General features: G+C 53.7%; 2 protein-coding genes and 1 non-coding gene across 4 annotated transcripts in view; 1 reads left to right on the top strand and 2 right to left on the bottom strand.

The window, feature by feature from the left end:
* Positions 1-16,213, bottom strand: part of JAKMIP1 (janus kinase and microtubule interacting protein 1) — a 33,260-nt gene extending 17,047 nt beyond the window's left edge. Inside the window, exons 1-7 of one of the 2 annotated variants that reach the window (XM_075545049.1) lie at positions 16,085-16,213; positions 14,536-15,030; positions 8,573-8,782; positions 7,650-7,769; positions 6,972-7,118; positions 6,348-6,488; positions 3,996-4,055 (exon numbers count right to left, since the gene is read on the bottom strand). In XM_075545049.1, the coding sequence (XP_075401164.1) occupies positions 3,996-4,055; positions 6,348-6,488; positions 6,972-7,118; positions 7,650-7,769; positions 8,573-8,782; positions 14,536-15,030; positions 16,085-16,213 (1,302 nt within the window). The remainder of the gene's footprint in view (positions 1-3,995; positions 4,056-6,347; positions 6,489-6,971; positions 7,119-7,649; positions 7,770-8,572; positions 8,783-14,535; positions 15,031-16,084) is intronic. The other variant, XM_075545050.1, reaches the window with a different exon arrangement.
* LOC142443768 (small ubiquitin-related modifier 2-like) lies at positions 1,314-1,653 on the bottom strand. The gene has a single exon (XM_075545048.1). The coding sequence runs from the start codon at positions 1,582-1,584 to the stop codon at positions 1,321-1,323; it is 264 nt and encodes an 87-aa protein (XP_075401163.1). The 5' UTR covers positions 1,585-1,653; the 3' UTR covers positions 1,314-1,320.
* LOC142444198 (small nucleolar RNA SNORA33) lies at positions 9,610-9,743 on the top strand. The gene has a single exon (XR_012783852.1). It is a non-coding gene; the product is annotated as a small nucleolar RNA SNORA33 (small nucleolar RNA).
* Positions 16,214-16,585: the final 372 nt, after the last annotated feature.

Raw genomic sequence — 16,585 nt, 5'->3', positions numbered from 1 at the left:
AAGGCTATCCATAATGTGTTATGACCCACACAGCCGAATACCTTATCCCTGGTTCCACCATCCTCTTCTGAATCCAGCCTGAACCTCTGGCAGCTCCTGTCAATGTCCTGCGATGGCCGTTGTTGGATGATCAGCAGCAGTTTGCGTGCATCTGACATCGGTGATGTTTGTTGTTCGCTACTCCCAGCGTTCTATCGGGAATGGGCACTGATATGGATCTCCTCCAGCCAGCTGTCCGAGGACTGTCGTCCAAACTTCCTGCCACAGCCGAGTGAGTGCTTCCAGGGCTCCATCAGCTTTTGAACATTGCCATTGGTGTTCCAGTGATTCCAGGAGCCCTATTTTTGGCTAATGCTTTCAGTGCAGCTTGAACTTCTTCCTTCGGAGCCACCGGTCCTTGCTCATCTGCTCCCTCCTGCAATGGTGGGAGGCTGCCGAGATCTTTCAGTCCAGGGACTCTGCGTATGCTTTCCAGTCTCTCTGTGCCTTTCAGTGTTTTGCCCAGAGTCTTTTCAGACTGTAACTCAGGACTTGCGTTTCTTCTCTCATTCTTTCTGTTTCAGCTCTGCTAGGAGGAGGCGGAGCAGGCATTGCTGAGCGAGTTCCTCCCTGTGGGTTTTCTATTTCTAGATCTTTGCATATTTCATAGTCATATCTTATCTTGTCTTCCTGGCTGCCCTTTGAAATTTTCTATTCAATTCTTTTTTCTTTTTTTTTTTTAAATTTTAAACAAGAAGTTTACTTAAACAACAAGACGCTTGAGTTGAAGGGAAAACTATCCAGGCTTCATTTCTTTGAGAGTAATTTGCCCCTACTTAAAGACAGATTGCCCTACATGTAACAGCTACGTACAAAAAAGTTATAAAATTGTCCTTGGTTTTACAATGATAAATGAAAAACATTAAAATTCTCCAATCCAACAAGGTATGTAAGGATTTTTTTATGTTGTTGTTTTTTGTTTTTGTTAAACAGTGAGAGCAAAATAACTTACTGGAATATAGAGAGAGGAGCTGAGTGAGCATGCCGCTGATGGCGAAGGGGGGGTTTTCACAGAGCTAGTGTTTCCCCATCCCATCTCCACTTGGTGTCGATCAAAACATACCATTGGCCATTTAGTAAAAAAACAAAATAAACAAAGGGGAAAATGCAATATGCGTGTGCACATGCACCAGTTACTTTATGTACAATAAAGGAACGGGGAAGGGGAAATAAAAGAGAAAACTATACTGTAGTCGTCAGGAGGTGGTGCAACCAAATTGTGGAAGAGAGTTCTGGAGGAAAGGAGCAGGCTCCCTTTTAGAAGATGCCTCCTGTCTGCTGCTAGAACACATCAATTGTATCTTCATCCTCCATTTCCAACTGTGCAGGTGTGTCTGTTTCATTGATTGGCTGTCCATCAAATCGGAATCTGATCTGCCTCATTGACAAACCCTGTCGTTCACAATAGGCTTTCATTAGTTTGCTAAGTGGCGTATGCCTCTTAATCTTAAACTGCCCCACAGAACCATCCTGCCCCGCCACCTTCAAATTAATATGATCGTTGTTCTCAGTCTTGACTCCTTCCTTGGTTTTCTTGTCGGCCATGGCGAGCGCCGAAGTCTCCTCAGCTGCCGCTTCACAAAAGAGGTACCAGGTCCGCACCAAACGAGCACACAGGCAGCTCCAGGAGCAGAAGAAGGAGGCGGCAGTGGTGGAGGAGGGAGAGGGTGCGCGCACATCGTGCGCTCCCCCTCTATTCAATTCTTTTACTTCATCCTTTCTTCCATTTTCCTTAGCTACTCTATGATTAAGAACAAGTTTAGTCTCTTCTGACATCCATTTGATCTTATCTTTCTGTCTGTTTTTTTGATGACTGCCTTCTTCATGATGATGTTCCTGACGTCATTCCACAGCTCATGTTACTGAGTGTTCAATGGCGCATGTCTGTTCTTGAGATGTTCTTAAAATTCAGGTGGGAGAGGCTCGAGGCTGTCTTTTGGCTCTAATGGACTTATTTCCATTTTCTTCTATTTCAACCTGAACTTTCACATGAGCAATTGATGGTCTGTTCCACAGTCAGCCCCCGGTCCGGTTTTCTCTGCTGATATTGAGCTTCTCTGTTGTGGCTTCCCACAGGTGTCATTGGATTTCTGTGTGTTCCCTCAGGAGAAGTCCACAGGTGTAGTTGCTGTTTGTGTTGTTGAAAAAAAGGTGTTTGCTACAAATACATTTGCAAAGTTCTGTCGTGTGATCTCCACCCTCGTCTCTGTCGCCAAGACCCTCTTCTCCAGCTACCGTGCCTCCCTCGTTGTTTCCAGCTTCTGTGCTCCTACTGCCCATAATCATCGCTGCGCCTCGTTTGTGTGTCCGACCAATTTCCAACTGAAGATGTTGGTAGAATTATTCAGTTTATCACTAGCTTTGGTATTTGGGGGCATACATGGGAGTAACATCTGTGTACCCCCTGAAGGGGGGTACAGATAACCCTTTCCCTGACAGCATTGTCCTCCAGGGGAGATCTTGAAACACCTTTGTTGACAACGACTGCAACTCCTTTCCTTCGATTGTGCTGTTCCTGGCATTGAAAGCCATGCAGCTTTCTGATTCAAAATGGCCAGTCCCAGTCCAGTGCAGCACACTGATGTCTAGAATATTGGTCTTTGTGCATTCCACTTCATTCTGACGACTTTCAGTTTTCCTGGATTCATACTTTTCACCTTCCAAGTTCCCAGGTGTCGGCCGCTGTTTGATCTCAAACAAAGATCTGGCCGGCACCACTCCCACAGGCTCTACTCCGTCCACGTCACCACGGTCAACTCCACTCTGAGAAACCAGCAGCTGCGTGCCGAGTGTGTTCCGCCCTCTGCACTCTCTCAGCAATGCTCCGCTCCCATTCCTTAGGCCTTTGGTACCTAACAATGTTCCCAAGCCGGGCCTAAGATTTTCAGTGGATCCTCTTCTGAAGTGGGCAGCTGACTCCTTCTTCCTCATCTGTTCTGAGGCTGGAAGATCTTCAGAAACCTGTTCACTTTGGGGGACCCTGCTGGTGTTTAAAAAATGCCAGTGACACAGAGCATCCCAGCCACACACACGTGTCAGAAAGCAAGGAGGGTGCTTTGAGGACTAAGGGGCGCCTGGTCCAAGCCCTGGTGTATGCATGTGAAAGTTGGACATTGACTACAGGAGACCTGAGAGAAGCCGGGATGCCTTTGAACTGTGGTGCTGGCAGCGAGTATTGAAAGCCCCCGGGACTGCTCCAAGGACCTGTCTTGGAAGAAGTACAGCCAACACGCTCCTTTCCTTAGAGGCAAAGATACTGAGGTTTCATCTCACACACTGGGACAAGTGTCAGGAGAGAGCAGTCCCTAGAAAAGGACATCACGCTTGATAAGGTACAGGGGCAGCAGAAACAAGGATGACCCTCAGTGAGATGGATAGACCCGGTGGCTGCAGCCCCAGGCTCAAATGTGTGAACAGTTCGGAAAGTGTTTCATCCTGCCATGCACGGGGTCACTATGGGTCAGAACCAGCCCGACGGCACCTCACAGCAAAAGACCCTCACAAGGTAGCCTGCCTCCGTCCAAGCGGGTGGGTTTGAACTGCTGACCTTGCAGTTAGCAGCCCAAACCCTTCACTGCTGGGCCCCCTTGCTAAGGAGAGCCACCTCACTGTCACCAGGGTCTGAGGAACAGAAGGTTCTACGTGACCATGATGACTACCTGCTGGCTGCACACAGAGCCTGTATACTCACACCTGCCCCAACCTGCATGTGGCATTTCCAGCTGTATCCCTCTGCTCTCCACTCCCAGCAGACAGCCAGGCGCCCACCCTGGCCTGACTCTACCACTCTGGTTCTGCACAACGGGGCCCTGCCCAAGAGCCCTGTGGATGTATCCTGACATCTGAGCTGTGATTTCAGCTTTGGTGACAGATGCTGAGACCCTGTGAGTGTCCCCAGCTGCACCCCTGTGTGCCACACAGGGACCCTCTCTCCTGACTGACCCCCACAGCCTCACCTTGGGTGGCTTCAGGCTCCTCCCACGCTGTCGCCGGGACCGAAGCAGCCGCTCTCGTTCCTAGGAAGAAACACAGCTGCCCACAGGTCAGCAGCCTGTCAGACCCAACCCCTCCAGAGGCCCCCAGCCCCTCCAGTCCCTGCTCCCCAGACACCCAGACCCTGTTCTTCATCCCCTGGAGCTCCAGTCCCGAGCCCAGGCACCTAGCCCGCAGTTCTCACACCCCCAGACCCAAACACCCAGATGTAAACCCCCAGGCTGCAGGACCCCAATCCTCTGGGCATCGATATCTCCAGAACCTTAAGCCTCTCATTCCCCTATCCACGCTTTTCAACACACCAGACCCACCACCTATAGATGCCCTAACCCCAGCATCTCAGGCCCCCAGGTCTCAGACCCTCATCCTCAGAAACCCCCACCCTCAGATTCCCAGGCCCCAAACCACCCACCTCAGATTCCCATAACTCCAGATACACAGATCCCACCCTCAAGGCCCCAGATCCCCAGAACACCAGACTCCCAGTACCTCAAACCCCAACACCTCCAGACCCCCAGGACCCCCTAACTCAGATGCTGGACCCCCACCCTCAGACACCCAGACCCCACCCTCAGACGCCCAGACCTCCACCACCCTAACCCTAGAGGTCCCAGTAGGGGAGGCCAGCTCCTTCTTGGGGCTGCTCTGCTGCCTGCAGCCCCAGAAGACTGTGCTCCGGGGCCAGGACGTCAAACCACTGAGCGGGTGGAGGCTGCTCTCTGCCAGGAGGCGGGGTGGAGGGGCCCTGGGTCAAAGAAGTCTGTGGCACAGCCCTCCCCACCAGTGCACTCTGCACAGACGCCTCGCTTGGACCCTCAGCTCCTCCCTGTGCTGAAGGGGGAACAGCCCTGCAGCGCTGCTGTGAGCCATCAGCAGGGGCCTGTGGTGCAGGTCCACTCTACCCGGGTAAGACCAGCCCACGTTCTCTTCCCCAACCATGGTTCCCTGTTCCCCTTGGCAGCCGGAACCACAGAGCTGATTCTGTGCCCGGCCAGAGTTGCATGGTCCCATTTATTCCTCCTGGTCCAGACTGTTGTCTCCTCTACTGTGTCACCATCTTGTTGGGGAATTTTCACCCTAAGCTGCATGAAGTCTTTTGTACAAGGAGGCGTCAGTGGATCGACTGAGAAAAAAATGGGGTGGACAGGGAGGGAGTGGGGTGGGGGGGCAGGTAGGAAAGAAGGAAGAAACAGACAGAGAGGTGGATGGGTGGATGAATGGACTGAATGAAGGATGGACAGGTCGACGGGCAACAGATAAAGAGAGGGAAAAATAAAGATGGGATGGAGGGAGGAAGAGTGAGAAGCTGGGTGTTAGCTGGAGAGACAGTGGTTGGAAACAGACGGATGTATGAATGGAGGAAGAGATGATGACGGGGGGATGAGTGTGTGGTAATGGATGGATGGTGGGTAGCTGATAGGTGTGTGACAGATGGATAGAGAGTTGAATGGCTGGATAACGGATGCATAAATGGGAAGAGAGATGGAAACAGATGAGAGGAGGAAGGGATGGAGGGAGGGAGGGAGGGAGGGAGGGAGGGAGGGAGGGATGGATGATGATGGAGCGGATGGATGGTTGCAGATGAATGGAGAATAGTGATGTGAATGGAAGCATGGGTGACTGGGTGGGTGGGTGGATGAACAGATGATGGGTCCATAAATGGATGGGTGGGTGGATGATGTATGTTGAAGAGAGAGTAGATGGATGGATGATGGCTGAGTAGGTGGGTGGTGGACAGATGAACAGACAGAAGGATGGTGCTTTCGTGAACGAGCAGACACACTCTTCTTTGAAGATTCAAATTCAGAGCTCATGGCAGGGGCCCTGACTGGTCTCCATGGAGAGCGGTGACTGGTCTTCATGAGGCGTGCTCACTCCGCAGAACCACATCCACTGCCCGTGCCAGTGTCCGTGCCCATACACACACGGATGCACACACAACATGCACACACATGGATGCACACATGCGCACACAGATGTGCACACTCTTTCTTAACAAGCCCTAGGAACCCAAGACTCAGGGTGTCAGGCTCAAGCTTGCTGTCTCCACACCAACTAAGTTACCAGACCGTGGTGTCTCAGGTACAAACCATGGCCACTCTGGGGAGGCCACAAGTCCCATGTGAACACTGATACCTCCTCTTCGTGGCCCTGAGTAGGAGATGAAAGGACATTTGCCTGGACATGAAAACTCATCTAAGCAGGGCTGGGGGTGGCTGGCATGGGGGAAGGAATCCTGGAGGGCGGGACCTCTGATGGCCCGTCCCAGCTCCTTGCTCAGACCATGGTCCCCTCGCCCATCAGCACACACGCACCAGACACAGGTCATCGATGACGTGCTGCTGCTCCAGCACCTGCAGCCGCAGAAACTCAATCTCCTGCTCATCCCGAGTCAGACTGAGGTCATTCAGGGATGTGTGGCGCTTCAGCGAGGCTTGGGCTGACAGCTTCTCCTTCTGTAGTGGGGGAGGGGTGTCAGGAGTACTGCCTGTGGGTCCAGCCAGCCTGCTCGGGATCAGGACCCTGGGTGTAGACTCAGGGACAGGGTGGGAAGAGTGAAGGTAGGGGAGGATGGAGGCTTCAAGCAGACCCTGAACCCAAGGCCGGGGGATGGATGGGCATTTGGGAGACAAGATGACAGAACAGCCGAGACGAGACTGGAGAGACAGAAGGACCCTTAAGGCAGTAACTAGCTACATGCACCCCCGCTGTGGTCACCCTGTGGGGCCCTGTGGGCATCCCACGGGCTTCCTGTGGGGTTCTGTGGTGTGTGGTGAGGTCCGGCAATGGTTCTGAGGGGTACCAAGGGGTCCCCTGGGTGTCTGTGGCATGCTGTGAGGTTCAGCAGGCATCCTGCAGGCTCCTGTGGGGCCCCATGAGGGGGTGCAATAGGTGTCCAGTGGGGTGCTGTGGCCATCCCACGGGGTCCCGGTCCTCACCATCTCCACGTTCTCCCGAGTAAGGGTCTGGATCCTCTCCTCCAGGCGCTGGACGCTATGCTGCAGGTCCTCATTCTTCTTGCTCAGCCGCTTGTTCTTCTCCACGAGGGGCTTCACCTGGACCTCCGTCTCCCGGTTCCGCTTCAGCTGCAGCACAAGCAGAGGCTGTGGGCCACAGCACGCCCCGGTGCACAGAGAGCCAGCCCTGTGTCCCGAATCAGATTCCAGGGCCGCAGTTTTGTCCACAGTTCTGTTCTAACAGAATCCCAGGCCCATGGTCTTTAGAGGTAAACAGCGGTCATGTTCTCTGAAAGGGGAAATGAGCGGAAGCCAAGAACCCCCCATGCCTGAACCCCCAAAAGCACGCCACCCAGCATCCAGATGAAGAGCGTTTGCCTGTCTTCTTGCAAGTCATGGCCATCGGTGTTGTCCACAGGCCTCCACCGTCAGCCTCAGCTGGAGAGCAGCCCGGTGTCCTTGGCCAACTCTCCCCAGGGGCCTGCCGGCCGCCTCCTCTCCACTCCCCACTGAGCCGGTCATGCTCCTGCGGGGTAAGGTCCCGCAGGCAGAAGGGGCTGTGGCCAGTTTTAAATGGGGAAGCCATCAGGAAGACAGCGCAGAAGACTGCAGCCTGGAACTGCCTCCCACGTGGGCCCCCTCCTCCCCAGGCAGGTTTACCAGCTCGGCCCTCTCGTCGGCCAGGAGGGCATTTCTGTCTTCCAGTTTCCGGATCACCGCGTTCAGCTCCGAGATCTTCAGCTGGAACCTCCTCATGTCCCGCTCCTCCGTGTGCTGGTCCTGCAGGCCAGACACCACACTTGAGGAGCCGGTGCGTACCGCCCACCAGACGCCCAGAGGATCCGTAACACGCAGGGGTCCTTAGGGACGCCGTGTGACGGCTCATGGTCTTCCTGGAGGGACCCCACACCCCGGCACCCCGAGCTCTGGTGGCTGGCACGCCACACCCATCAGACTCCCTAACATCTCACATCAGCCCATGGGAGCTCTGTGGTCGAGCCCTGCCCAGCCCCATCGCCTGTAAACCCAAGGCATGCTGGAATATTCCGTGAGGGCCATGGCCATGTCCACCTGGCCCACGACACAAAGGCTGGTGCACAACATGGTCTGCACAGAGCAGTCACTCACGTGAGCGTCTACTGACTCCACAATGGACACTGAGTGGAGGGTGCCCCAGTCCCTCTGACCTTTGCCCCCATGGCCCTGCCTTTGTCTGGTCAGCTCGTCCTGTGAGCCCTGACTTGAAGCCACTGAACTGGTGACTGCATTCTTCCTGGGCTCTGATTCCCATTCTGTGTCTTCACCGCCTTCTTCCCAACCTAGTCCTGAGACGCCCGAAAGCAAGTCAATGTCTCATCTCTATTGTCAGAGCCTAGCTCAGGCCTGACAGAGTGAGTGCCAGTCAACTGGGGAAGAGGACTGGTGGGTGGATGGACAGACGGGGTGGGGTGATGGAGGAAGGGAGGGAAGGACTGACAGGTGAGGAGGGGAGGAGCGAGGCCTACAGGGTGGAGGGAGCGGGGATGGGGAGGAAGCAGGAGGGTGGTGGGCAGGATGCGGCAGAGGTGGGGCCCCGCCCCCACCTGGCCCCCCATGAGCTCCGCTGTGTCCCCGATGCCTGGTGGGAGCTCCTTCTTGGGGCTGCTGTGATGCCGCTCAGCCTCCTTGACCTGGACCAGCTGCTCGCCCAGCGCCTCCTTCTGGAGCAGCAGCTTCTGAGCCTGGCCCGTCTGCACCCCCAGCTCCTTCTCCAGGGCCAGGATCACGCGGTCCTTCCCTTTGATCTCTTCCATCTGCGGGGGGTGGGGGGGAGAACGAGCAGGTCACCTGGGCTTATGGCCCGCAGAGAGGAAGGCCGCCCCAGGGTTGGGTCCACTGACCTCTGCACAACCCCCTCACACCCAACCGGCACAAGGTCTTGGGACCGAGCTGAGCACTCTGGGTCCCCCCAGGTCTTTTCCTTCTAATGTGCCCCTCAGGTCCCTCACACCTGGCTACCATTGTCCATCACCTCACCTCCAAGAAAGAACGTCAGCACCTAGCCCTGGAACTGGGACTGCCGGACCCCAATCCCTCACACGGTTGGTTCTCTGGCTCCCCTCTCTCAACCCCCCAGACACAGCCCCCAGCCACACCAAGTAGCACTGGCAAAGCTCACCTCACATGTCCCTGTTGCCCTGGATCCCAGCCACTCATGTCAGAGATCTCTGTCACCTCAAGGACTTCTGTCTCTCCCTTCCTGAGAGCCTCACCTGCACTGGCTTCTATGGAAGGCCAAGCCCAGCCTTGGCTCATGCTGCCCTTCCCAGGTGCCGCCTACGGCTTCGTCCGTGTTTGCCCTTCTTCCTCAATGCCTTCCTAAGGTTCTCTCGACCATGCCCAGCCTTGCCCCTGTTCCATCTCTCCCCTCCCATCCTGACCCTGTCCTTTCCTTCAGCAGATGTTGTCTCTGCCCCATGCTCTGTTTCCCTCACCCCTGTTCTGTACCTCTTCCTTGTGCTCCATCAGTCTCCCATTCCCCACTCCTCGCCCAGGCTGGCTCCTCCACTTTCTCGGACAAATTGATGACCCCCAACCCTAACTTGAATGATGCAAGAAGCATCCAAAAAAAGTTGGAAAGAAGCCAGCCATTGATTCTGTTAACTTGTATGTGTTTCTGCAGAAATTTAGAAAAAGCTGGCAATAGCAATAAAGCCATGTTACGAGCCTTAAGGATAATTGAGATCATTAAGGTCCCTGAAAGTGGCTACATTAATGTAAAAAAAAAGTTGGAAAGAAGACACAGAGTCACTGTATGATAAAGAGCTGGCCAGCAGTCCCCTATTTCAGGAGGGAGCACATGAGCAAGACCTGAAGTGTTGGAGGAAGAGGTCTAAGCTGCACTGAAAGCATCAGCCAAAACAAGGCTCCAGGAACTACTGGAAATGACCCAGCAAGCTGATGGAGCACTGGACGCACTCCCTCATCACTGCCAGGGAATGTGGAAGACAGCGACTTGACCAATTGACTGGAAGAGATCCATATTTGTGCCCATTCCAAAGAAAGGTGACCCAATGGAATGCTCAAATTATAGAGCAATATTACTAATATCACACACAAGTAAAATGTTGCTGAAGATCATCCAACAGTGGTAGTTGCAGTACATTGACCGAGGTTCAGGCCGAAGTGAGAAGAGGACGTGGAACCAAGGATCTCATTGCTGACGTCAGACTGATCTTGGCTGACAGCAGAGAATTCCAGAAAGATGTTGACTTGTGTTTTATTGACTGCCAAGACTTTGACTGTGTGGGGCATAACAGACTGTGGACAACCTTGAGAAGAATGGGAATTCCAGAACACTCCATTGTGTTCATGCAGAACTTGTACACGGATCAAGAGTCAGCATGTGAGCAGAACAGGGAATAATGCCTGGTTTAAAATCAGGAAATGTGAGTCAGGGTTGTATTCTCTCACCATTATTTATCCAATCTGTATGCTGAGCAAATCATCAGAGAGGGTGGATAATAATACAAAGAAGAGTGTGGCATCAAGATCGGAAGAGAATTTATGAACCACCTGCAGAATGGAACCTTGCTTGTTGAAAGTGAGGGGCCGTGAAGTACTTGTGGATGAAAGTCAAGGCCTTCAGCATGGATTACAACTCAATGTAAAGACCCAAATCCTCACAACTTGATCAATGGGTGAACATCACGGTCACTGGGAAAACATTGAAGTTGTCAAGGATTTCGTCTTGCTTGGCCCCACAATCAATGCTCACGGAAGCCACAGCCAAGTGATCCCAAGATGCGTTGCATTAAATCTGCTGCACTCAACCTCTTTAGCGCACTGAAGAGCAAGGATGTTCCTCTGAGGACTCTCTGCTGCCTCGCATGCAAGTGACAGTTGGACATTGAATGTGGAAGACCGTAGAAGAATTGGTGCATTTGAATGGTGGTGCTGGAGAAGAATATTGGAAGTACCATGGACTGCTAAAAGGACAGACAGATCTGTACTGGAATAAGTACAGTCTGAGTGCTCCTTAGAGACGAGGAGGAGGCACTTGGCCTCACATACTCTGAACATGCTGTCAGGAATGATCACTTCCTGGAGGAGGTTATCGTGTGTGGTATGGTGGAGGGGCAGAGTAAAAGAGGAAGACCCTCACTGAGATGGATGACCCCGTGGATGCACCTACATTGAGTGTGGCATCACCTCACACACGTACTTCCCAGTCACATCTGGGACATCGTCCACATGAGTGTGCTGCTCTGCCACCCTAGCAGCGCCATTCCCACTCAGGCACTGCCCACCATGCCCACAGAATCACCCCTGTTCTCATACCTCGCTCCCCCCACACCATGTCTGCGGCATCATCACATTCCCGTACCTCCCAGCCACAGCTGGACGTTACCCATGTGAGTGTGCCTCACTGCCACTGCTGTGGCGTCAGCACGCTCAGGTACCTCGGAGGGACGCCTGGGGCGCCTGCATGTATTTTGACCCATGTCAATGTCAGTGTGATGGCTACTTTCACTGACAGCTCCATCCAACTGCCTTGCCCAGTCACGTCTCCAATGCTTGGCTGGACAGTCCTATGAAGGAGTTGACACGTGGCCAACATGTAAGCCCACCACTTGCCTGTCAGTTTGTCATGCTGTGGGAGCAATGCTGCCCGTAATTGAAATGATCACCCAAGGTGAACAGGTTCCAGCGGAGCTCCCCAACAAAGAACCAACTATGAAGATGGACTCAGTTGCCCAGGTCTGAGGGATTGGCCACAGCCAACCTCACAAACAGCCCTGAAACACCAAGACAGCATGCCAGAAACAAGCCACTCAAAATAGGACAGAGGGAGAGTTGCCTTCTGGAAGCAGAGTGGGCCACAGGGACGATGGATGGAGTGAAGCTTCTAGGATCTTCCTGTGCTGACGAGTCACCACTCAAAATGAGAAGGCACAGCCACAACATCCATCAATAATCAGAACGGGGAATGGACCACGTTTGAATTGAGGAAAATTGGAACTTGTCCAAAAATGAAACGGCTCACATGGAGATCGATATGCTAGGCATTAGTGAGCTGCACAGGTTAGTGTTGGCCGTTTTGATTAGGTGGTTCATGTTTGATGGTGTTGGCGGGACACCTATCTTGGAGTGCAGTGCTCTCTGTGATGCGATAATATCTATCTGCATACAAGAAAACCCAGTCAGTACAACTTGTTCATATTTACACCCCAACCACTAAAGCTGGTGATGAAGAAATGGGAGAATTCTGCCAGCTTCTTCACTCTGAAATGGATCAAACATGCAATCAAGATGCATTGATGATTATTAACAATTGGAATGCAACAGTTGGAAACAAAGAGGAAGGATCAGTAGTTGGAATATACCTCCTCAGTGACGGACACAAAACTGGAGATTGTGTGGTAGAAGTTTTGAAAGACCAATGACTTCATTGCAAATATCTTTTTTCAAATAACATAAACAGTGACTAGACACATGGACCTTGCCAGATGAATACATGAGCATCAAACTAACTCCATCTGTGGAAGAGATGAAGCTCAATACCAGAAGCCCAAACAAGGCCAGGCTGACGGGCACACACCACCAATTGCCATATCAAGTTCAAGTCGAAGCTGGAGAAAACCATGAAAACCAAAACACAACCTTGGGTCTGTTCCACCCGAATGTTGAGAACTTCTCAAAAATAGATTTGATGCATTGACCACTAACAACAGAAGACTAGCTGTGGGAGGGCATCAAAGGGCCATTAAGAGATAGGAACGAAGGCACCGGTCAAAGTAGATGTCAGAAGAGACGCTGACACTTGCTCTTGAGAACTGATGGAAAGAGCTGAAGATGCCCAAGGGCAGCTCAAGAAGACAAAGGATTGTAATGACATTTGCAAAGACCCACAGTTAGAAAAACAAAAAGTTAGAACATGCTCAGCAAATCTCAAGTTGAAAGAAGTGCAGAAAATTCAAATTTCTCATTGAAATATGAAAAGTTCTATGGGGAAAATGTTAAATGGTGCAGTAAGCATCAAAATAAGATGGAAAAACACACAGAGACACTGCACCAAAAGGAATGAGTCGACATGCAACCATTTCAGGAGACAGAATATAAGCAAGAACTGATGGTACTGAAGGCAGAAGTTCAAACTGCATGAGCTGAGAGATTACGCGGAAGGTATTGGCAAAATCAAAAAGATGGCACCAGGAATGGATGTAATATCTACTGAAATAGTCAACAAGCTGATGAACCACAAGAAGCACTCACTCGCCAGTGCCAACAAATTTGGAAGACGGTTACGTGGCAAACTGGCTGGCAGAGATCCATATTTGTGCCCATTCCCAAGAAAGGAGACCCAGGAGAATGTAGAAATTATTGAACAACATCATTAGTATCAGGCACAAGCAAAACCTTGCTGAAGATAATTCAAAATCATTTCCAGAGGGCATCAACAGGGAGCAGCCAAAAATCTGAGCCGATTCAGAAGAGCATGGGGCAGGAGAAGCATCCCTGCTGACAGCAGATGAGTCTTGGCACAAAGCAGAGAACACCCAGACCTTGAGGAGCCTGGGGGTGTGGTGCTTATGAGCTGAGCTGTGGTCTGCATGATTGGCAGTTTGAAACCACCAGCAGCTCTGAGGAAGAAAGACTGGGTTTTCTACTCCCGTGAACAGTTACAGTTGGACTCAAGGACAGTAGTTTGGTTTTTGGCTTCATGCTTTATTGTCTATGCAAAAGCATTTGGCTGTGTGGTTCATAACAAACTATGGTTAATATCAGGAAGAGTGGGAACTCAGACACGTCATTGTGTTCCCAGGGGACCTGTCCACAGACCAAGGAGCAGTCAGTTGAGCAGAACAAGAGGACATTGCATGGGTTCACAATCAGGCTGTGGGACGGGAAAGGGAGGGAGGAGGGGAAAGTTGTCAATTCAGCATACGATCAATTGAGGGAAAAAACTAAAATAAAATCAGCAAAATGTGAACCACGGTTGTGTTCTTTTGCAAAACTTATTCAATCTGACTGTAGAGTAGTCACAGAAGCTGGACTATAGGAAGAAGGCGACGGCATCAGGGCATCAGGACTGGAGGAAGACCCCAATCATTACCTGCAACATGCAGGTGACACAACCTTGCTTGCTGAAAGCCAAACGGAATGGAAGCATTTCCCGTGAAGAGCAAAGAGCCCGCTTTCAGCGTGGATCACAGCTCACCATCCTTCGCTGGACCGATGGCTCCCAGGGAAGGTTGAGGCACCACAGGGAGATGAAGGGGTGGAGAAGCACAGCAAGCCATCGGCGCCACCACGTGGGTCCACAAGGGGGGATTACATGCACAGACTGAAGGCGCCAACTACGCGTTTTTTCAGAGTTGTGCTTCCAGGTGAGCAACCAGTCAGCGGAGAAGGGACTGGGAATCCCCAAACAGCCACCCCCCCCCCCCCGACCTCAGCCTTTTGCCTTTCTTCCGAAACAAAGTGGCCCCGACAACGTCCGTGCCACTGTCGTGATCATAAAACCCTAGTAGACAACATCCCAATAGACTGAGGGCGCACATACCAGCCGGCGGATGTCCCGCTCGCTCTCTCTCTTGGTGCGCTGCACCTCGTCCTGGTGAGCCTGGTAGGCGGCGCGCAAGTCGGCGGCCTTGGCCTTGTCGGCCTGCACGCAGGTGCTGAGCGCGCCTTCGGCCTGGCGGCGCGCCGCCTTGAGCTCCAGGATCTCCTGCTGCAGCCGCACGCGCTCACCATCGAAGGCCCTGCGCGCCTCCTCGCGCGCCTCAGCCAGCAGCGCCGCCTTGACCTTGTCGGCCGCGCCGTCCCGCAGCAGGCTTAGCGTGGACTGCAGCCGCTGCAGCTCGCCCTCGCGCAGCTTGGCGGCGCGCGCCGTCTCCTGCTCGCGCTGCCTGATGAGCGCCTCGCGCAGCGCCTGCAGCTCCCGCGTCTTCTCCTCGTGCAGCTTGGCGCGCAGTTCCGACAGGAAGGCCGTGTGGCGCCGCTGCTCCTGCTCGCGCTCCAGCCGCGCCTCCTGCAGCCGCTCCCGCAGCTTCCCCACCTGAAGGTGGGGAACCAGGGGGGTCTTCAGGGGGCGGGTGTGAGAGCAGGGTGCCAGGTCGAGGGGCCGAGTGGATCAGAGGATAAGGGCTGAGCAGGGCAGCATCTCGGGGCTGGCACAAGGGCAGAGCTAGGGGCTTGGATGAGGTCAAGAGTCACATTGAGTCAGGACCATGGGGCAGGGCAGCATGGGGGAGGGGGGACAGGGTTAGGGGCCTGGTCAGCTGAAAAGGTGAAGTAGGGACTGAGGGAGAGGGGCCGGTCGTCAAGGTCCTTTGCAAGGCTGGGGTTAGGGGTGGGGTCATTATTGGGGTCAGGGTAAGGTGGGGTCAGAGGTGACCTGTCCCTGACCGGGCCCCTCAGGCGGTATACACCCAGAATCTCCACTATATTCTTAAGGTTTCCTAGAAATCCATCAGCTATCTTAACTGAGTGAAAGTAATGTGGTTTGTTCATCACTAACAGAACAAACATGAAGAAACAGATTCAACACACAACAAAGATGCCTGACTGTCCCTGGGGGTGAAGGTGGGGGCGGGAGGAAGTTCTGAGGCTCAGCTCCCAATGGGATGGGGGCACCACCTGCAGGGGCACCTCTGGGAGTCTAACCCAACACCAGCCAGACCCCAACGGTGTGGACTGCCAGAAGCACACCCAAGCCCCACACCCTCTCCTGTCCAGCCCAGCTGGGTCCCCAGCCCTGTCCCCAGCCTTGCCACAGACCCCCAGGGGACATGCACCAACTAGGACACCAACGGTGTGCTGACAGCCTCACTGAGTAGGGCTGTCTCTAATTGGACACTGTGGCATTGACCACCCGAGTCCACTGCCTGAAGGGTGGCCGCAGAACCCCTGCTCTAAACCCTGGTATACCTGTCCTGAGTGTGGGGACACATGCGGCAGACCCACACTGGCCAGTCTTTGTAACCGTGAGGACAGCTCATCTCAAGGAGGGGTCAGCAGAGGCCCAGCCATGCTGACCAGGTCCAACCTCAGAGCCAGCCCCGCTTGTGGGTCGAGCCCCGCGCCCAGGGTGCCCAGCCCACTGGCCGCACCTTGCTCTTCTCCTGCTGGAACTCCATCTGGAGGCTGGCCAGCCGGGCACGCAGCTCCTCGCTGGACGCCTGCGTGACGTCCAGCTCCATCTCGGGTCTCTCGCCCTTGCTCCGGCCTTTCTTCGACATGCTTCCTCTCAGGGAGGGGCCACGTCCTGCGCTGGTGTGGGGACAGCTCCGCTGCTAACCAGTGACGCAGGCCTCCGCTGGTGCTGCTGCCCCCATTTCGACCCCCATCACTTGGGACCCTGGGAAGGAAGCGAGCCATTGGCAAGGCAGGCCACGTGACCCGCCTGGGTCACGAAGCACGGTGTGCTGTGGACCTCTGCACCCGCAGCACCTGGAGCTCCAGCGGGGCGGCACTGAGAGGGGGAGCCCACACCACCCTCCTGGTATGCAGGCATCTGTCAGCCTGGGTCCCATGCAGAGCGAGAGGGGCCTGTGATGTACCAGGGAATTTCCCATCACCCTGAGGGGTTCTGGGGACCGCGGCTCCTAGAG

This window comes from Tenrec ecaudatus, chromosome 3 (genome assembly GCF_050624435.1).
Source record: "Tenrec ecaudatus isolate mTenEca1 chromosome 3, mTenEca1.hap1, whole genome shotgun sequence".
In the NCBI taxonomy this organism is placed as follows: Eukaryota; Metazoa; Chordata; class Mammalia; order Afrosoricida; family Tenrecidae; genus Tenrec; species Tenrec ecaudatus.
Note: the sequence above shows the minus strand (reverse complement) of the source record. Positions and strands in the feature narration are given on the sequence as shown.

Coding starts and splice junctions, on each gene's coding strand:
- LOC142443768 (XM_075545048.1), bottom strand. CDS start 1,584: ATGGCCGACAAGAAAACCAAGGAAGGAGTCAAGACTGAGAACAACGAT.